General features: G+C 34.8%; 1 protein-coding gene across 3 annotated transcripts in view; it reads right to left on the bottom strand.

Annotated features, from left to right (window-relative positions):
• Positions 1–601: 601 nt before the first annotated feature.
• The window catches only part of LOC136030968 (nuclear receptor subfamily 2 group C member 1-A-like), a 37,163-nt gene continuing 14,719 nt past the window's right edge, over positions 602–23,045 (bottom strand). For 2 of the 3 annotated variants that reach the window (XM_065710117.1, XM_065710118.1), the window contains exons 4-6: positions 16,157–16,351; positions 12,050–12,244; positions 602–4,738 (exon numbers count right to left, since the gene is read on the bottom strand). In XM_065710117.1, coding sequence (XP_065566189.1) covers positions 4,650–4,738; positions 12,050–12,244; positions 16,157–16,351 — 479 coding nt within the window. In that variant the 3' untranslated portion in view covers positions 602–4,649. Of the gene's footprint in view, positions 4,739–12,021; positions 12,245–16,156; positions 16,352–23,045 lie in introns of all 3 variants that reach the window. The other variant, XM_065710119.1, reaches the window with a different exon arrangement.

Below are 23,045 nucleotides of genomic sequence, written 5' to 3'. Positions count from 1 at the left end.
ACTCATGCTTGAATTAACGTATTATGCCTGAACTTCTTGATAGTTCAGTCCATAAGAGACTGTTTTGAAACGTGTTTCAAACTTTCAGAAGTTTTTGGGACATTCGATTAATTAACTCCTAGACAATGAATGAACTGGTCTGAAGGCTCCAGATTCACCCTAATTTGTTGCTACTTTTTGGTTTATGTCATAAAAAAAGTAAATAAAAATAATGTTGACGAGGTTTTGGTGCCCTGGGGTTATTCTTTGTTTTGAATTCAGTGTACATATTGCTCCCCATTTTATTATTTGGTATTTTGTGTATGGCAAAGCAGCTTCGAAATTCCATTATTAATGCAAACTACTTATTGCCTTTGAAACAGTTGTTAAAACACTTTAAATATTTAGGAAATTTATATTTAGAAAATGTAAAATATAAAATTTAGACTATTTAGGGAACGCTGTGTTTTACCCTGTTTTTTTTTTTTTTTTTTTTTTTTGCAGTTCTCCAATTTGTTAATGGAAATTCAGTTTCTATTAGACTGGTTTCCCAGAGTACCCAGATTACCCCCAAGTATCTAGCCCCAGATTACCACCTATTAACTCAAATATCTATGAAAAATAATGAAATGTTCATATTTATTGCACATATCATCTAATAACATCAATAAACACAACTTTTATAAAAATAAATTACTGCACAACAACTTAATAATATCTAAAACCCTGTAGTAAAATAAAATAACAACCAACATTTCATATAGCATATAATTTCGCTGTAATTATATAAACCTACAATAAAAAAATAAAACAAAATCCCTCTTTCTCGTGATGTTCAGTGACCCAATTAGAAATTATTTGGATAAACACGTGCATTTGTAGAAAAAGTAAATTAAACGTTCCCATTGAAATATTTCTATATTTCAACAATTATTAAAAAATTAAATTATTAATTAAAAATTATCAAATAATTAAACAAAATTATTAGGATAAACGCGTGCATTTGTAGACGAAGTAATTTCTAACGTTCCCATTGAAATATTTCTATCCATAGAGCATGAATTAAGATTTAATCTTCTTCTTAAGTTGTAGGTTAATTTTATCGGACAAAATCAGTTTGTAATTTGGCTTATGAAGTTAGGTTCTGCCAGGAGTCACTCTGTCACTTTGGTATTTCACGACACCCGATTAAAAAATCTTTTATTGGCGCATATTCGTTTCGCTTCTGTTTTGGACTATAGTTGAAAAAATTTCTTACAGCAGAAAAAATATGTTTAAAATTAAACAAAGTTTAAGGAAGCTTAAGGTGAGTTTGTACTTAAATTCAGTTTTAAATCAACTTTTTATTAATTCAATTATATGTTAAATTTAATCTTAAATCAAAAATTAAGCTTAGGGACGGATGTTTAAGTTTAATTGAGTTTGAATTAAGTTTCTTTTTTATTTGAATTTAATTTTGAATATGGACTTTTTGATTAATTTAATTTTAAATATGAATTGATTTTTAAATTAGTTTGATTATAAATTAATTTTTAAATCCAGAATCAATTTCTTTTAAACAAAAAATCATATTTAAAAGCGAACGCTTCCTGTTCATACACTGTTAAAACAGGAATTTGGCTATCTTTGGGGCGACCAAAGAGACAGAGAAAAAACGCAATACATCGCAAAAATGTAATTCAAGTAAAAATTTTAAATACAGAATTATAGGATAAATATCTTCTTTTCCTTTATTTTCCGTTTCTTTTTTCTCTTTTTTTTTGTTTTCTTCAAGACGGACAATAGAAAAACCTGTCGTTACAAAAACAGATACTTATGAATGATTTTTTTTCGATACGTAATTTAACGTCACAATTGCACTGCAGAAACGGCAAAAATGAAATGGCAAGACATTGTTTTGAAAAGCTTGTGCCAAATCTAATTTATTTCTTACTGTTTCCTACTAATGCTATCTCTTAGTACGATTTTTCAGATTCATTTTACAAATGGAAAAAATACTGTTCCAAGCTTCCATCTTAGCAAGTTTCAAATTTTTTTCAATTTTCCAAAAATTATGCCTTAAACCGTACTTCTGATTGCTTAATCAAAATTTTACAATTGAAAGCTGATTTCAATTCGATGGGATACAAATTGTTCACTGGAAAATGTACAAAGTACTTATGAACGGGATACATAATTAGCGCTGGAGTCACACCTAATTTAAAATTTAACATCAAGTTTGACTGTACCAATGCCCAGGCTCGACGCTAAAAGGGGGATCAAAACTAGCTTAGACAGTGTATACATTACAAATTCCAAACAAAATCCTAGCAATGAAGCAGAAATTTTACAAGTCATTGTTAGAGTCATCACTAACTTAAAATTTTGTTTACTCGCAGAACTGATAAATATTATTTTGAACACAAGAAAAATCCTTTAAAAACCAAACAATACAACAAATTATTTAGTACAATTGCAAATAGTCAGTGAACAATATTATCTCAGAGTGTTTTCCTAAGACTAGCGGATTTTCCATGAGATAGAGGGGGGGGGGGAAACATCTTTTTACCTAATATTCAGGCGATTTCCTTTTTTTGGGGGGAGGGGTACTACCCATCTTGTCTGTATCTCGAATGAAGTACCTATGTAATACCCCTTTATTTGACACAGGCATTTGCAAAAATAATAAGAATAAAAAAGACTTTTTTTTAAGAGGATTCGATACTTTAAACATTACTTTTTGAGCCTCAACCTCGGCTGACTGTCTCAAAGGCGAAGGGCCCATTAGCAAATTCACCCAGGGGACTACTTGTCATGGAAACCTATTGATAATTTGTGACTTTATTATGGAGTTTGATAGAAAGACAATGGAATTTTGTCGTCAAACTTTTCACTCAAACTGGGTTGCACCACAAAAAATTTGAAAAGCTCTCAAATTGATCAAATGACATTGCTTTTGAGGTACTTTTGGGTATTTTCCTAGCGTGTATAAAAGAACGTTAAAACTAAATTTATATTTTCTAATGATATAAGCTATTCTAAATCTGAATATATCTATCTCCAGCATAAAACAAGAGAAGTCACGAGGTTTTTCTAAGATTTCAGGGAAAGTAGATGCCGAATTTTAGTTTTCTACCATTTATTTGGGTAGCTTATCCAAGCTCTACAAGTTATAGCAAGACAGCCCAATCAATTCTGAATAGTTTGACCACACAAACTAAAAAAGTTTATAATGGACGAGATAGGCTGATTCTTTATGGTATCGGACCCCCTTAAACAATCGCTGGACACATTTTTATTGTTTCTGTTGGCAAATTTGAACATTTTCTGTTGAGTCACCAGTAGTTCATTAATGTGGACTATGACATATAATGAATATTATATGTATGTTTATACCTATAATCAAACTTTTAAGCGTGAATTCAGGGAAAGAAAATCACATTAATAGATCAGAAAAATAATTCAAGTTTGTTTATAAAGTGTTAAACTTCCTGTTTTATAGCCTTAAATTGAACAGACATGTATTTTTGCTACTATGGTATATTCAAGTTACGTTATTGAAGATGACAATTCTTGGAATAAGACTGCCTATTCACCAGCTTTAATTGTGGGGGGAGGGAGAGGAGAATTGATCCCCTATGTGTTATTCACTCTCCGTGGAGATTTTGAGGAATAATTTTTTGGGATTTCCATTTTAAAAAAAAACGAACAAAATACCATCCCCCTTAGATTTTAATAATTATTCCCCTCCCCTTGACAAAAAAATATACAAATTAAAAATTGGCACCATTTTGCCCATGAAAAGACAGTTCACCCAAAAGCTAGGCCACAAACAACTGGATCAAACCATGTCTCGTTCTTTTAGTGTAACCTTTCATTGCAGATTAGTTACAAAATCCTCAACAGACTGTACACTTGTTAAGTTACTTGTTAACTTGTTAAGTTACAGACTTGTACCTTAACAGTTTATTCTATATTCCCTTTTGCTACCACAAAAGATTTATTCATAAAAACGAAGTAATCCAACACACAAAACAATAAATGGCGAAAATTTTGATATCTTTAGAATGGCTGACCGTTCCATCAAAACGTTCAGCCCTTTTTTTCAGTTTCCTTAAGACAAGCACAATACTTCGTCAGCGTTTACGCCATCAATATTACGTCACGTGATTTGAGTTACCCTCCCTTTCACCCTACCCTACCTTTCACCTTACCCTACCTTTGAGCAATGCTTAATGCTTTTTAACCGTCTCTTTTTAACGATAGAAGAAACAGAATATGCAGCGAAATCAGGTTCAAACACTGTTCTATTATTTTTTTTATCCATTAAGTCCAATTAGTTTATAGTGACGCACGAAAAGACTACAAGATTTTTCTTTCCTTTCGAGTTTACTCCTCGTTTCACTTCAAACTGTGCTATTGATCAAAATTCTCAGAAAAACATCTTTGAAGACTTTCTGCAAAGTGCATTTGATATTCAGTTTCTATCCAGTTTTCATTCCTGCAGACACAGTTTTGCTTCCATCAAATTTCTTTTTTTCTATTGCATAAGCTTTACTAAAGATATTGACAAATTCACTTCAAATCATACTGCGCCACTAATCACAACTATTTCCACTATTTCTACAAACTATGATCACAATTATTCCCAAGTTCCTTCTGCATCAAATATTCCTTTCCTTGTGCAGATTTTATATTGTGTTTGGTGATATAGGATCTTCACAATATAGTTCAACTTTTACAGGTGGAGGTGTAGCAGACGAAGCACTAGAGGACAATCCTGAAAAATGAATGATCGTGTCAACATCACGGTAGGGTATAATATAAGTAAGTTCTTAGACAACACTGAATAGTATAAAACGTTGTCCTTCACAGCTTTTGCTTTCTACCTATATCCAAATAAGTCTTAAGATTCTCTAACTATCAGTATGAACACCTGTGTCTTCTTTTATCTCTGTCTATATCATTGTCTTTATCCTTATTTCCATCCATCTCTATTTATACCCCCATATCTATGCGCATTTACATCTATGCATCCCTCTATCTCTCTGTATATACCTTTTTATCTTTATCTCTCTCTCTCTCTCTCTCTCTCTTTCAACCAACAATGTTCCGATGCCTATGACCTTTGAAATATCTAAACTATGCATTGGCATAATCATCGTTTTATTCTTTAGTTTTGAGTCATAGGGTGACAAATCAGCTATTTCAGTTGAATTAAGAAATTATGTCGTGAATTCAATTCCTCCTTCCTGTTCATCCTTTAGAGACGCTAAAATAACAAGCTCCTTTTCACATTGTAATTTCTGAAAAATCGAAGTTACACTATAACGTAATTATCGTGTTATTCCTAGTTTTATGTCACATTTTCGAAGGCAATTCACAGGAAATTTTGCTATTTTTTGTTCAGTGCCTTTTTTTCATTATTCAGAGTCACTCCCCATCTTGTGTAACTTTAAACACGTCATAAGATGATAAAAACCAATTCCTCCTTCCTGTTTATCCTTCACAAAAAAAAAATCAAAAATCAAAAGTATGCAGATTTTTTATGGGGGGGGGGAGATTACGTGAGAGGATATTTCATTGAGGAAAGGGAGCTTTTCACGAAAGGAGAGTCTAATTTCTAGGCAATATTTAAAAACAACTATAATTAAATTAGAAAAAAAACAAGTTTCCTCAATTGAAAGTAAGAAGCAACATTAAAACTTAAAACGATTATTATACGTTTGAAATAGTTCTCCCCTCCTCAATACCTCGCTCTTTACGCTAAATAATTTCTATTATAATTTCTAAATTATTTCCAATAGTATTTCTGTTCGTTTTAAGTTTTAATGTTACTACTTTTTTTCAGTTGAACAAACATGGGTTTCTTTTTCATTACATGCAACAGGGAGAGGGCATCCAGTCCGTATCCTCATATGATCCTTGAATGATCCTTTTGAGATCCTTATATGATTCTGGTTTAAACAAGATGCCGAATACAAACCTTTCAACTAAAAACTGGTGGAGGGATGGGTTGTGTGTTGTAGAAGGGGCATACGATCCTAGTTCAAACCAGCTGCAACGTGTCTATCTTTATGCAAAGCATGATTGTGAAGAGACAAAATGGTGGAAAATTCGTGTATGAATTCGATTCAAAGAAATCAAAAGTCTAGCTTTTTACTCAACATTTGCGGTAGGCTGGGGGGGACCCTCAGGGAGATCAAGAGCCCACTTTGGATCTAAAGTCATCCAGATTAAATCTTCTTGCATGGTTCTGCGTCAAACAAGGTACACATTTTTGCCAAAAAATGGCAGTATGAAGAATGGGGCGAGTTATGGTGGGAATGGGCACCAAGGCCCACTTTGCCCCCCCCGCTCCCCGTCAATCACAAAAATTAAAATATTAGCAGGATTGCAGTCTAAAAGGCAGAGATGTGACCAAATTTTGGCCAAAAGGTAGCTTGGGAAAAACAGGCGATTACGGAGGGGCACAATTGTTGTTTCCATGTTGTCTTAAAACAAATAACGCCATTGCTCGTGTCTGAAAAACTCGGCTTTAAATATACTTTCAGTATACTTTAAATATAATCACCACTTGACGCTAATTCAGGAGTTCTATTTATTTTCAAACTTAAAAGAAAAAAAAATATGATGAGAACAAATTTACAGGAACTTCGAAAGAGCTTGGAATCCTTAGAAACGGCTGCGGATCAAAATAAAAGCAAACTCTTACAATCTTAACCGGAAACCCTTGAGCAAAAGTTTTCAGCCCTCCATCTCAAAAATAGAAGAAAGACCCATCTTTGTGTACTTAGCACTAAAATGCAGATACATCCCTTGAATTTTTGGCAACCATTTTTTTAAAAGATACATCCTTATTTAGCTTTTTAGAGGTTTGTACTTCATACTAGTGTCTAGTTTCAATCAGTCCTGTGCAAACATGCACAGAAGGTAAAGGAGGCAGGGTGAATCTATCGAAAACAAGGTTCGTCCAGAGAACTTGAATATTCTGCACGAGGTTTTTGCAGAGAAATCGACAAACCAAAAAATTATTTTCGATATTTCAGGCACCCTAGCCTCTTTCGATGGACATTTTACAGGTTACACTTTTTCATAGATGGTTATTTTTCTCGAGGTGTCGACAAGAAAAAAAAAATTGAACGTAAACAGCCCCAATTGAAGGGTTGGTAGCTTCGTTCACATTTGATTCAAATTTGGAGTAAATAATTTATGGTAACGAACTGAAAGTAAAGAGTGACAGCTCTTAACAAAAAGCGAAATTCATAAACGCGAAATACTACTACTACTAACAATTCACCGCTGCACCAAGCCGCTTGAGGCCAACACATCAACGCACGCTCCTTCTCCATCCTAATTTCTTTAAAGCCTCCCTCTTTATACCCTCCCAGAAAGTTTTATTTTCCATTAAATCTTTCTCTACGTCATCCTCCCACCGTAACCGCGGACGACCTGCTTTCCGTTTAGCCCTAGACGGTTGGCCTAAAAGTACAATCTTCGGCAATCAAGGCAATTCGGCTGCGAAATCCTTCATTCGCAGAGCGTGCCCTAGCCATCTCAATTTTTCTCTCGTTATTGCCCCAGAAAGCGGGATTAAACCGCACTTTTCGCAATGCCTACTGTTTGAAATACGGTCAGTCGGACGGGTAGGCCTACCCAAAACAATCCATAGGCAATTTCTGAAATAGTGACTGCAATAGATACAACAACAGAGGCTGCTTTTTACGTTGATGAACATTCATCAATTGTACACTTATTCATCAAAAAATATTTCTACAATTTTAGAAAAAGAAATTGAACACGGCCAAAAGAGGCATGACCTTAGAAAAATTGATCAATAAGCTGCAACATATATGAGAACAATAAAGTTACTATTTACAAAAATGAAACTTTTGTACGAAATTTTTTTCATTGATGCGTGTACTTTTTCCCCAGAAAATACCGTATCGAACCACTTGTTAGTTATTAGGAGAGGGTTTTTGAAGGGAAATCTACAGTTCTAGTGTTTATCTCAGTTTTACTGAGCTAATACTTAAGGTTATAATTTTTTTTTTTGGGGGGGGGGGCTCACCCCCCCCCAAATCCTAATTTCTTTTGAATTTCTGGCCACTTCTTATCAACACTATCAAATAAAATCAATTTGTTTTCAATTATTGAAACCATCCAGGATTTTTTCTTATTACCCTCTCCCACCCCAGCCCCTTCGGTAAAAAGCGTCTGTGGTATATGCCTCTTCCAGTCTTCCATAGATTGTTGATCTATACGAAAAAATTACATCTACAAGCATTCAATTGACATTGGCTTCTTTTTTTTTATAAAATTAGTTTTAACTTCAAATAACTAGTCGAAAGAACTAAATTAAAAACAGAATTTAGTTTGAATTTTAACAACTAAATACCTTAGATATTTTTATGAAATCTTTCTAGTAACTAAAAATTTATGTTATGAGATTTTAGTAAAAAATAAACAAAAAAAGATTACTAATTCAGTTTCTCAGAACTATCACTGAAAACTCATCAGGGAAAAAGGTTTGCAATCCCAATATCTACTCTACTAGCTAATAAATAATCATTTCAATAAAATAAGCTCAGTAATTTACTATATTCTTTTAATACTGATTTTGGAAAAAAATTGAAAAGAGAAGTTTCTCAAAGAAAAGTAAATACCCACATTAAAGCCCAGACCGAGGAGAAATAAGGTCGTATAATAATTCAAACTTAAGACAAACAGAAATTACTGTCAAATGACAAATGAAGCCAAAAAAGAACAGAAACTAAGATAAATAATCACAGCAAACACAGAGATAACAGATACTGCTGTAGATGAATAAATGAATTTACAACGAACAGATATGGAAATGAATAATAAAGCAAACTTAAAATGAATAGATATTGCCACAAACAAGAGTGAGGTGACCGTTTCGTAAACCTTCAAAAACTCAACGTCATTTTCTCTTTGCTGAAAATAAGTTGTAATTCGAGCAGCGTGTTTCTTTATAACATACCAACAATAGCCCAACGGAAAAATCACAAAGCTAATAAAAGTTCGAAAGAAAGAGTTATGCTATTCCCCCCTTAAACCCTCTAAACAGCCTGAGTGTGATCTGTGTTTTATTGAAAATTATATGTATTTTTAGTAGTTCAGTTATGTTTGTCAAAACATCAATAACACTACAATAACAAAAAAAAGCGAATCACCGCAAGGAATATGGAAAACACTAATGAAAGCCGAATATAGCCTCTAGGAGGTTTTGGGGGAAGTGGAACCACTCCTGTTTGTGGTAATAGCTGCTCATTTTGTATGACTTCCCAATAAACTGTTATATTTTTTATATAACTCATCTGTTTTTTTTGTTTTTTTTTTACTATTTTCAGATTTAAACCACTACCAGAAATAGAAAAATGAGTATATATGTAATATTACTAAAACTGACAGCTCACTGCAGCATCATACTACCCAAGGCTAAAATAACTGCACGCTCCCCCCCCCCCCTTGGGTAAAAACGCTTACCCCCAAAGGGTAAAAATTATCAAAAATTTAATTATCAAAGGGGACTAGGTATCATCGAGGTGTCGAGAATTTTTGATTTGACTGTGATCAAAGAGAATTTGAAATTTGACTAAACGGACGGTGAAATTTGGTTCCCTTTTGTCGGTGAGTTTGTAAATCGAAGGGGATGACGGGACAGGGAACTCCCAAAGTGGCCAAATTACAAAAATGTTCATACCAATTAACTGATTTTTAGAGTTTTCGAGCAGGTATACTGGAAAATTTTGAGGAACTGCCCTTTCCTGATCTCATATAGAATATTCTGCTCTGTTTAACCGAATCAAAACAAAATTCACAGTTTCTGATGATCTAAGTTTCATTAAAGATAAACATTTCTATTTCTGGCACAAACTGGAAGAAGCTAAATAGTTTTTCTGAGGTTTCCAGGAAAGTAGGTATCAGCTTTCACTTTTTTGACGTTTATTCGGATCTTTTATCCAAGCTCTATAATCTATGGCAAGATCACCATATCAATTCAAACTAGAAAATCAAACTAGTTTGGTCATACAGACTAAGAAGTTTATAGAGGACGAAATACAGCCATTCTTTAAGGTACTGCATCACGTTAAAAAAAAAAAAAAAAAAAAAAATCCGAGTGAAAGTTCTCTGTCCTTGGGTAGCGCCATTTTAAGGCAGCCAATTCACCGATGTAATATGACAATTTCAAAATAGCAAAAATATGCCGAATATCATTCAGGTGATAAATACAATATCAGAATACCTAATAAATACTTTTTTACAATCATTTTATGGTTTCAATACGTTTTTACCCTCCAATAATTCCTAAGCGTCTAAAATGGTGATGCCAATAACAGCACTGTAATGAAAATTTTTACGGAACCATTGCGTAAAACTTCAACTATATGTCGAGAAAAAAGTCATTACAATTATGGTTTTCTATTATATAGACACAAAACGCCTTCAGCGGTCATGACACCCTTATCCCGCAATATTTACCCTCGACTGTCACGCCTTTAAAGTTATAAATAGGGTCACTCACAGAACCATTCCTAGGGTTGGCAGTGCCTGAAAAAAAAATAATCATAGCGCCCCCGTTCCCACTCAAATATAAGCAAAAAAACCGAATTAGTGTAAAAATTTAATCAAAGTGAGAATTCTCAAGGCCAAGCAACCCCCCCATGGCAGCCAAGTCAGCTGCCCCAGTTGTCCCTCCCTTCTTAAAAAACTTAAAATACACTGCTCTGTGACAAAACTCACGTTGAGACCCACTAAACATTAAAATAATGGGTATGATTAAACATTAAGTTTAATCATACCCATCAAAGAAAATTTGCCTCATTATCGAAATAAGGAGAAAACCCCCCTAAAAGCTTAAAAATCTTCATTCAAATCGCACCATCAGATTCAGCGTATCAGAAAACCCAACTGTAGACGTTTCAAGTTTTTATCTGAAATGCGTAATTTTATATTTTTTTTTTTGCCAGAAGAAAAATCACTGATGCGTTTTTTTTTTTTTTTTTTTTTTTTTTAGGGGTGACCGCATCGACCCAGTGGTCCTGGAAGACCAAGAGATGGCTCGTTAGAACGGAAATAAAAGGTCCTAGTGCCTTTTTTAAGTGACCAAAAAATTGGAGGGCAACTAAGCCCCCTCCTACGCCCCTTTTTTTCAAAATCACCCGATAAAACTTTAAGATAGCCACTTTGTTTAGCATAGTTGAAAGGCCGAATAACTGTGATTCCAGAAATATTATGACCTCCCCCCCCCCACAGCCCCTAGGGAAAGGTCTTTAAATTAAAAAATTTGTCCATAATTTGCGTACAGTATTCGTTTTTGGGAAGTATGCTCACATTTTTTGGGTGGGGAGGGGGATAATTTTATGCTAATGGGATTTTTGGCGGGGATAATTTTTCATGGAGAGGGAAGTTCCCAGGGTGTGAATTTTTCAGAGGGAATTTCTCAGAATTCCTATACGAAATTCATCTTATGTATTGCTTTCTCTTTGCCGATTTAATTTTAAGCATGGAGATGTTAAGGGTAATTATCCGGGGTAGATTTTCATCAGGATTGAATTGTCTAAAACAATCAAAAATTAAATGAAAAAAAACAATTTTTTTTCAACTGAAATTAAGGAACAACATTAAACTTAAAACGAACAGAAATCATTACGTTTATGAGGGGGATTGCTCTTCCTCAACACCTCGCTCTTTACGCTAAAGTTCAAATCCTGTCCCAATTCTTAATGAGCGACTCCTGAAACACTATGTTCGTTTATTTAGAACAATAAGAAGCTTTTTTAAAAGTACTAAAAAACATTAACATAAAGAGCGAGGTGTTGAGGAAGAGGAACCCCTCTCATATACGGGACAATTTCTGTTCTTTTTAAGCGATGTTGCTCCTAACTTTCAGTTGGGAAAAAAAAAATTTATTTATTTATTTTTGTTTATAAATGGATTAAAGTGCGAACATATTAATTAAAAAAATAACAACATTTTTTTTATTACTTGTTGCACTAAGTTTGAATAGTTATTCCGTTACTGTTTTACAGATCGTACCATTAGCCTATATGGTATGTGTACGCACCTGTGATCTGGTGAGTGTCATTCATCAAAGCACCCCCACCTGTCAAATCAGTTCTTACGAAAAGACTAGTGCCATTGGCGTTCAACGCTGACACGAATCGACTCATTTCTGTTGGGTTCTCCATTGCATTAATATTTTTCACATCTTTAGGGAGAATACTGTTATTGTTATGAGGCTTACGCTCGGATTGTACAGCTGAAAAAAAAGGTAATGATCAAGGTTGTGTTAACCAATTGGTTTTTATATGTTGCAGCCAATAGGACCCAAGTTTGAGGTGTCTACCCATGCTTTTCAAACATAATGCAACTTTCCAATACTTATACTTGCTTGCAACCCATTTTCCCCAACTTTCCAATACAATACTTGCAACCCATATTTTTCAAACATAATACAACTTTCTTCAATATGGATCAAAATATTTTCAAGCTGTTGCTGCCCAATAACTGAAGTTCCATTCACAATGAGATTTTACTGTGGTTTTGTCGTGATTTTATTTTTGTTATTTCCTAGCATCCCGATTTCATCTTATTCCTAGAAAGTGGTAGGGGCACTTTGGTTTTGTCGTGATTTTATTTTTGTTATTTCCTAGCATCCCGATTTCATCTTATTCCTAGAAAGTGGTAGGGGTCTAACCTCTGCGGTTTTTCCCGAAAATGCGGACCTTAAGCCGGATTGATGAATATGACTGCACTTTAGAAAGTTTCGTAAAACTCTTGCCTGGGGCCAAAAAGCATGGTTTTTGCTTGTCCTTGAGCCAGAGCCTAAAGTGTTTGAAGTGAATTGGAGTTTTATAGCATATGTCAGAGAGAACTATCTGAAGTTATGCAGTCAAGCTTTCGCTTCGTCAAACTATGTTTCTGCTTTCGAGTGGAAAGCTCCGTTCTAGCAGGCAAGCAGGCAGGCACCAGTTTCAAATTGAAGATGGACTCAAATCTATAAGTGTTAAATATATGCAGCAGTTACCCGGCCCCACAGCCAATATATCTTCTTTGAGCGATAAATAGAAAAATTTACAGAAAAAAGAGGCATTTTTCCACGGGTCCGAAAGTGCTGCCATCTATTGTTTCTACCCATTTCTATTCGTGATTTCACCTGAGTTTATCATCCGGTTTTTCGCACCTGAGATTGCGGTAGAGAAATGGTATTAGATGTGCCTCTTAAAATATAGAAGTTCTCTTTATTTCTAAAGAAATTAGAGTTTATCCTTTGCTCCTTTCTAAGTGATGACGTTAGAAACTTGGCCTACGGCAAAAAAGTCAACTTTTGAAAAAAGATAGATAGATTTTTTTTTCGACGGCAGTCGATAGCTCTTGATGAGCTGATCAAAATATATGTCATTCATTTTTTGGTAGAAAATTCTTCATGAGATATGCCAGTTTGAAAGTTTAAAGGGGTTGACAACTTCAGTAGTAAAGTACACACTGAAACCAAAAATAGGCCGATACCAATTGTGAGACATGTATTGGAATTTTAAGGAACAGTCGGCAATTAGCTCATTGTCATCTTCGGTAATGAGGGGCTCGCTACTTTTGCTAGTTAGAATAGAATAGAATAGGTTTTATTTGCACAATCTCTCGTAGTCATAAAACTAAATGGCGCTTGTGCTTACAAAAAAGAAAAAAGGATTAAATCAAACGACAAGAAAAATCAGAAGACAAATAGTTTAAAATCAACAATTGTTATACTTTGATACAAAGAAAGGGATGAATGAGTTGGAAAAACGATTTGTGCGTGAAGGAGGTGCTGCTAATCTGTCAAATTTCTTCAACCTAGCACTTCGATGTTTCACTAAAACTGGTGGTAGTATCGATCTGTATTTATCACTTCTGAGAAGATATTGGCCAAATTCAAGGATCAAACTGAGACGACGCTCTTGAAGAGAGGGAATTTGTAAAGTGGATAATGCTAACTTATATTCGGTAAAAGCATCGCACAATATTACTTTGACTGCTCTTTTTTGTATTGACTCAAGCTGGTCACTTAGGTAAATAGTGTTATTGACTTGTGGGCCCCATACGGGACATGCATACTCTAAAATTGGTCGAATGTAAGTAAGATAGGCTATCCTTAGTTGTGTCACTGAAAAACCAAATCGACGCGTTAGTATAAGTGTCCGCATCGCACTATTTGCCTTTTTGATAATTGTATCGACATGGAGGCTGAAAGAGCAGTCGATGCTAAACTTGACACCAAGCACTACTGCCGAAGATTCACTAGGATAAGGAGGAGGAGGGCACACAAAGTCTCTCTTCAGGGGATTAAAGCGAAGGATTTTAGTCTTTCCTTCGTTGATTTGGAGGCTGTTCGCAGTACATTCATCTTTGAAGTTGTTGATTATTTCGTTACAGAATTGGGGGACAGCCTCAGACTTCTCAACAATGTACTTCAGTAGGACTGACAAGTCGTCTACATACTTAAATCTTTCTTCATAGCCGGAAAGGATGAAATTTATCACTGCCAAAAACAGTAGACTAGCGAGCTTAGTACCTTGTGGGGCTCCGCATGTAAGCTCGACCCATTCGGAGTCGGTATCTCCTGGGAAAAGACTGTAAACGCACTGATAGCGGGCCTGTTGGTGTACCTATTATTTGTTTACGGTGTATTTGATGGTAAGACCAATTTGGTTCCAGATGTAAAACATACAGGGGACTTGTAAGTAATAATTGGCTGTTAGGCTACAACCATCTTCAGCGGTTAGGGGTTTACAACTTTTGCTAGTTGCATTGAGGGGTTTGCAACTTTTGCGAGTTGATGTACCTAGTATTTATTTTAACAAAACTCAAAACTCACGTTGAGACCCATTAAACATTAAAATAATGGGTATGATTAAACATTAAGTTTAATCATACCCATCAAAGAAAATTTGCCTCATTATCGAAATAAGGAGAAAACCCCCCTAAAAGCTTAAAAATCTTCATTCAAATCGCACCATCAGATTCAGCGTATCAGAAAACCCAACTGTAGACGTTTCAAGTTTTTATCTGAAATGCGTAATTTTATATTTTTTTTTTTGCCAGAAGAAAAATCACTGGTGCGTTTTTTTTTTTTTTTTTTTTTTTTTTTAGGGGTGACCGCATCGACCCAGTGGTCCTGGAAGACCAAGAGATGGCTCGTTAGAACGGAAATAAAAGGTCCTAGTGCCTTTTTTAAGTGACCAAAAAATTGGAGGGCAACTAAGCCCCCTCCTACGCCCCTTTTTTTCAAAATCACCCGATAAAAACTTTAAGATAGCCACTTTGTTTAGCATAGTTGAAAGGCCGAATAACTGTGATTCCAGAAATATTATGACCTCCCCCCCCCACAGCCCCTAGGGAAAGGTCTTTAAATTAAAAAATTTGTCCATAATTTGCGTACAGTATTCGTTTTTGGGAAGTATGCTCACATTTTTTGGGTGGGGAGGGGGATAATTTTATGCTAATGGGATTTTTGGCGGGGATAATTTTTCATGGAGAGGGAAGTTCCCAGGGTGTGAATTTTTCAGAGGGAATTTCTCAGAATTCCTATACGAAATTCATCTTATGTATTGCTTTCTCTTTGCCGATTTAATTTTAAGCATGGAGATGTTAAGGGTAATTATCCGGGGTAGATTTTCATCAGGATTGAATTGTCTAAAACAATCAAAAATTAAATTAAAAAAAACAATTTTTTTTCAACTGAAATTAAGGAACAACATTAAACTTAAAACGAACAGAAATCATTACGTTTATGAGGGGGATTGCTCTTCCTCAACACCTCGCTCTTTATGCTAAAGTTCAAATCCTGTCCCAATTCTTAATGAGCGACTCCTGAAACACTATGTTCGTTTATTTAGAACAATAAGAAGCTTTTTTAAAAGTACTAAAAAACATTAGCACTAAGAGGGAGGTGTTGAGGAAGAGGAACCCCTCTCATATACGTAACAATTTCTGTTCTTTTTAAGCGATGTTGCTCCTAACTTTCAGTTGGGAAAAAAAATTTATTTATTTATTTTTGTTTATAAATGGATTAAAGTGCGAACATATTAATTAAAAAAACAACAACATTTTTTTTATTACTTGTTGCACTAAGTTTGAATAGTTATTCCGTTACTGTTTACTTACCATTAGCCTATATGGTATGTGTACGCACCTATGATCTGGTGAGTGTCATTCATCAAAGCACCCCCACCTGTCAAATCAGTTCTTACGAAAAGACTAGTGCCATTGGCGTTCAACGCTGACACGAATCGACTCATTTCTGTTGGGTTCTCCATTGCATTAATATTTTTCACATCTTTAGGGAGAATACTGTTATTGTTATGAGGCTTACGCTCGGATTGTACAGCTGAAAAAAAAGGTAATGATCAAGGTTGTGTTAACCAATCGGTTTTTATATGTTGCAGCCAATAGGACCCAAGTTTGAGGTGTCTACCCATGCTTTTAAAACATAATGCAACTTTTCAATACTTATACTTGCTTGCAACCCATTTTCCCCAACTTTCCAATACAATACTTGCAACCCATATTTTTCAAACATAATACAACTTTCTTCAATATGGATCAAAATATTTTCAAGCTGTTGCTGCCCAATAACTAAAGTTCCATTCACAATGATATTTTACTGTGGTTTTGTCGTGATTTTATTTTTGTTATTTCCTAGCATCCCGATTTCATCTTATTCCTAGAAAGTGGTAGGGGCACTTTGGTTTTGTCGTGATTTTATTTTTGTTATTTCCTAGCATCCCGATTTCATCTTATTCCTAGAAAGTGGTAGGGGTCTAACCTCTGCGGTTTTTCCCGAAAATGCGGACCTTAAGCCGGATTGATGAATATGACTGCATTTTAGAAAGTTTCGTAAAACTCTTGCCTGGGGCCAAAAAGCATGGTTTTTGTTTGTCCTTGAGCCAGAGCCTAAAGTGTTTGAAGTGAATTGGAGTTTTATAGCGTATGTCAGAGAGAACTATCTGAAGTTATGCAGTCAAGCTTTCGCTTCGTCAAACTATGTTTCTGCTTTCGAGTGAAAAGCTCCGTTCTAGCAGGCAAGCAGGCAGGCACCAGTTTCAAATTGAAGATGGACTCAAATCTATAAGTGTTAAATATATGCAGCAGTTACCCGGCCCCACAGCCAATATATCTTCTTTGAGCGATAAATAGAAAAATTTACAGAAAAAAGAGGCATTTTTCCACGGGTCCGAAAGTGCTGCCATCTATTGTTTCTACCCATTTCTATTCGTGATTTCACCTGAGTTTATCATCCGGTTTTTCGCACCTGAGATTGCGGTAGAGAAATGGTATTAGATGTGCCTCTTAAAATATAGAAGTTCTCTTTATTTCTAAAGAAATTAGAGTTTATCCTTTGCCCCTTTCTAAGTGATGACGTTAGAAACTTGGCCTACGGCAAATAAGTCAACTTTTGAAAAAAGATAGATAGATTTTTTTTCGACGGCAGTCGATAGCTCTTGATGAGCTGATCAAAATATATGTCATTCATTTTTTGGTAGAAAATTCTTTATGAGATATGCCAGTTTGAAAGTTTAAAGGGGTTGACAACTTCAGTAGTAAGGTACACACTGAAACCAAAAATAGGCCGATACCAATTGTGAGACATGTAGTGGAATTTTAAGGAACAGTCGGCAATTAGCTCATTGTCATCTTCAGTAATGAGGGGCTCGCTACTTTTGCTAGTTGGTGTACCTATTATTTGTTTACGGTGTATTTGATGGTAAGACCAATTTAGTTCCAGATGTAAAACATACAGGGGACTTGTAAGTAATAATTGGCTGTTAGGCTACAACCATCTTCAGCGGTTAGGGGTTTACAACTTTTGCTAGTTGCATTGAGGGGTTTGCAACTTTTGCGAGTTGGTGTACCTAGTATTTATTTTAAGATCCTTACAGATTAACAACCATTTTATACAAAGGGCTTGAATCTGAGATCCCTAAAAATTGTGCTATCATTTTGAGAACATTTTTCTTCAAACATTTCATCTTTATTTACAGGGATAAGGGACCTGAAGCGGGGGGTTCCTTACATCGGGTCCTGAATACGGGGTTTATTATATTTTTACTTTATCATTTAAAAAACGAGATCCTCAAAATAAGAAGAACCCAAATTTCCGTGTTCCGTGTGAGGATTTCCGGCACATTTTTAGAACAATGGAGGCACAACATACCCCCAATACTCGAGGGTTTCCAACTCTTTTTTTTAGAAGGTGGGGGTACGGGCCTTTTTTTGTGAACACCCTGTAATTAAAAAGGATTCAGAAATATGAAACTTATTTACTTTGAATGAAATTTGCCTGATAATGATCTTAAAACTTTCGATATCGTAGGCTGCTCATTCTCGGCATTTTGTGCCAAGCTATGACTATTTTTAATTGCCGCTTCTGTGCAAGAACAACAGAGTAAAAAGAATGATTTCACATTGATGTCAAATCATTCAATGACATTCAATCACTCATGATGTCAATGACATTGGTGACATTATTCTTATTTTATGAAAAATAAATAGAACTTGAAGAACTTGAACTTGAATATAATAAATTTTTTGCTTTAATTCAATATACTTATATTCATTAATAGTTATTACCTATTAGTGTAAATAAAAATCATTAAGTGGGACACTTTATTTACAATGTGATGATATCCTCATTAATGCTAATAAAATTTTAATTAGAAAATAGTTAAAAAAATCTTCTTTAAAATATATAAACTTTTAGATTCTTTTATAACGGTAAAATTTATACCTGGGAGGTATACGGGACCTTTTTATATAGTGCGAAAAATAATATAGAACAGTAAGCGGTTTAAGAACTTTGATAAGTTTATCACCAAGTTCTCTCTTAAATGTTTTATTTGGCAGGAATATTTGATTTACAGCAAACATCACTGAATTATAAGATCTTAGTAGCTTGGTAATACGGGACCCAGAGATCGAATCACGCTCCAGGAATACACTGCAGGGCCGACGCAGGGACCATAGTAGTCAAGAAGCGTCGTTAATTCTAAAATAATAATAATAATTATAAGATCTTAGCACGTTAATGAAGCAAAAACGATAATATGAGCAGAAAAGAGTTCGATCTTAGAACTTAGACGAAGCAAAAAATAAAGTTGTTGTACATCTGTGTTAAATTGATTTTTATTTGGAATTCTGACATATTAATAGTAATGCGCATATTTAGAAGATTTGAACTTATTTAAGCTAGGGAAACACAAAAATTAGCAAATTATACACATATTTTAAAGAAAAACATTGTGATTTAGAGGAGTGAGGAAAAACCTGATGCCCCTTCCTCCAACCATCAGAATATGTAACTGGTATATATAAAACTGTTCTCATATGCAGCCATTGAGTTGCAAAGCTTTCACTAAATAAAAATACATGGAAAAAGAAGCATGCAATAGTAACATAGATACATATATGCTTAAAATATAAAAATATGTTAAATATATCTAAATCCATATCTTTTTGCATAAGTTATTAGCAAATGGCCTCTTGATAATAATCAGGCATTAACATGCGCGTAGAACGAAGTCGTGTTTAAGGGTTGAGATCCAGACCAGAAGGTTACTTTTTTTCTTGGCATTAAACTTTACCCAAAATTATCATAGTATGGATAGGATAACCCGAGGAATAGAGGCAGAATATAACCTCTGTGTCCTCCCTGCATACTACAGTGGACATCATCAACTAAATAATAAAAAAAGAATTGAAATTACGTATTTTATCCCCTTTTTTTGGCCGAAAACACGTTGAAGATATTAAATTTATAATATAAGGACATACTACTACAAAAAAAAAACTAAAACTATGTTAAGACACACTGTTTTAAAGGTTTACGGGGGGTATTCCAGGAGTCAGTATGTTGACAGACTATAAGTAGTGGAAGTTGTTCTCCGGCAAATAGCTTGGGTTTTTGTTTATTGATTCCTTAGCAATTTCCTCCAGAACATTTTCTAATTTCTCACTAGCAGATATAAACAGCAAAGGATTAGATAACGTAAAATATGCAAATATACCAGTGTTTTAAACTGTTTATATTCTAAAATACTTATGTTTATAGCCTTGGTAAACAAATAATCTATCATTTCGGCAGTGGGAATGCAAAAGGCGTTATGTAATATATCAGACAAAAACGAGTTATATATCGATTCGGTACTTGTCGGTTATTGGAAACATTCAAGAATTACGCTTAGGTTACATCTCAGAAAACCGGTTTCACAGCTACAAAAGCAAGTAATGGATGACACAATACATTGCACTTGTACAATTTTGGCTATATATTTGCACATTAAGGCTTGGGATGGGGGGGGGTTAGGTTACGCTAGGTTTGGTTTCCATAATTTGTTTCTAAAGTATTATGTTATCATCAAGTTATGTTATCAAACCGTTCGTGGTAACGAACTGTAAGGGGTGACCCGGCTCAATAGTAAACGAAACTCTAATTTTGCTCTTTACGCTATTTTTCTCCTCAACGCCCCGCTCTTTACGCTAAGGTTTCTTACCGTTTTAAAAAGTAGAGTTAAGAGAAAGAGCCAAACTTTAGCGTAAAGAGCGGGTTGTTGAGGAGGAAAAGCCCCTTTCATATACGGAGTAATTTCTGTTCGTTTTAAGTATTAATGGTACTCCTTACTTTCATTTAAAAAAAACTTGTTTTTTTTATTTAATACATAAAAAGAACAAGATTTTTATACTGATTTTAAATATTAATCTTACCCATTAAAAATTACGAGTCTGAGAAAATTTTCCCTTATTTTCGAAAAAAGAAGGAAACACCCCCTAAAAGTCATATAATCTTAATGAAAATCTCACCATCAGATTCAGCGCATCCAAGAACTCTATTATACAGGTTTCAAGTTCTTATACGCAAAGATGTGGAATTTTGTATTTTTTTCTTGCCAGAAAAAGATCACGGATGTGTGTTTATTTGCTGTTTTTTGTTTGTTTTTTTTTTCTCCTAGGGTGATCGTAACGACCCACTGGTCCTGGACTGTTGCAAGAGGGCTCATTCGAACGGAAATTAAAAGTTCTAGTGTCCTTTTTAAGTGACAAAAATAACTGGAGGGCAACTAGGCCCCCTTCCACGCCCATTTTTTCCCAAAGTCACCGGATTAAAGTTTTGAGATATCAATTTTGTCCAGCATAGTCAAAAATCTAATAACTATGCCTTTGAGGGCGACTTATTCCAACACAGCCAATGGGGGATGGGCTTGGAGTTATGAATTTTGCCCATCGTTTACATATAGTACTGGTTATTGGGAAGTATACATACGTTTTTCACGGGGGATTTTTCTAGTGGGGGTCGGGTGGAGGGGGTTGTGCAGGAGGATCTTTCCATGGAGGAATTTCTCATAGGGGAAGATAATTTCCCATGAAGGGGGGGGGGAGATTTCCCAGCATTATTTAAAAAATGATCAGAAATTAAAGAAAAAAAGTTTTTTTCAACTGAAAGTATTGGGTAACATTAAAACTTAAAACGAACAGAAATTATTACGTATATGAGGGGGTTCACCCCTCGTCAATACCTCACACTTTACACTACTGGTTCCGATTCTTTACACTTTACACTTTGTTCCGATCTTTAAAGAATCGGAACAAAATTCGAACTACAAAAACAAGCTACAAAAACGAGTAGTGGATGATACAATGAATTGGACTTGTATAATTTCGGCTGTATATTTGCACATTGGTACTGGGGTAAGGGGTTAGGTTACGTTAGGTTTGGTTAGGTTTCCATAATTTTGTTTCTAAAGTACTATATTATCATCAAGTTCTGTTATCAAACCGTTCGTGGTAACGAACTGTAAGGGGTGACCCGGATCAATAGTAACCGAAACCTCTAAAAAACAGAATTCTTATACCAATACATACATCTAAAGAATAAAAAATTTTATGCTGACTTTATACATTAGTCTTACCCAACAAAAGTTAAAAGTCTGAGAAAATTTGTCTTATTTTCGAAAAAAGAAAGAAACATCCCCTAAAAAACATATAATCTTAATGAAAACCTCACCATTAAATTCAGCGTATCAGAGAACCATATGTAAAAGTTTCCAGCTCTTATATGCAAAGATGTGGATTTTTTTTTTGTCAGAAAAAAGATCACGGATGCGTGTTTATTTTATTTTATTTTTTCTCCAAGGATGATCGCATCGACCAACTAGTCCTAGACTGTTGCAAGAGGCTCATTCGAACAGAAATTAAAAGTTCTATTGTCCTTTTTAAGTGAAAAAAAAAATTGAGGACAACTAGGCCCCCTTCCACGCTCATTTTTTCCCAAAGTCACCGGATCAAAGTTTTGAGATATCCATTTTGTTCAGCATAGCCAACAAATCTAATAACTATGCCTTTGAGGACGACTTATTCCCCCACAGCCCCCCCGGGGAAGGACACTCGAGTTATGAACTTTGCCTATTGCTTACACAAAGTAATGGTTATTGGGAAGTATACATACGTTTTCACCGGGAACTTTTCTGGGGGGGGGGTCAGGGGGAGGGGTTTACGTGGGAGGACCTTTCCACCGAGGAATTTTTCATAGGGGAAGATAATTTTCCATGAAGGGGGGAGGGGAGATTTCCCAGCATTATTTAAAAAACAGTCAGAAATTAAAGAAAAACAAGTTTTTTTCAACTGAAAGTAATGAGTAACATCAAAACTTAAAACGACCGAAAATTATTACGTATGTGAGAGGGTTCACCCCTTCGTCAATACCTCACTCTTTACACTAAAGTATTTTTAGTACTTTTAAAAGAGCTATTTACTCTCATTGAACGGCCTTTGTGATTCAGGGGTCATTCTTAAAGAATTGGAACAAATTTCAGACTTTAGCGTAAAGAGCGAGGTATTGACAAGAGGGCTAACCCATATACGTAATAATTTCTGTTCGTTTTAAGTTTTAATGTTGCTCCTTACTTTCAGTTAAACGAACTTTTTTTTCACTAGGATTTAACAAACTTTACTTTTTGGGTTTCTTTGCAATAACCGATGAGTACCATCGATGCTACTACAATCAGGTTCACTCGATAGATTGGTTTACT

The sequence above is a fragment of the Artemia franciscana genome, chromosome 9, assembly GCF_032884065.1.
Source record: "Artemia franciscana chromosome 9, ASM3288406v1, whole genome shotgun sequence".
NCBI classification, from domain to species: Eukaryota; Metazoa; Arthropoda; class Branchiopoda; order Anostraca; family Artemiidae; genus Artemia; species Artemia franciscana.
Note: the sequence above shows the minus strand (reverse complement) of the source record. Positions and strands in the feature narration are given on the sequence as shown.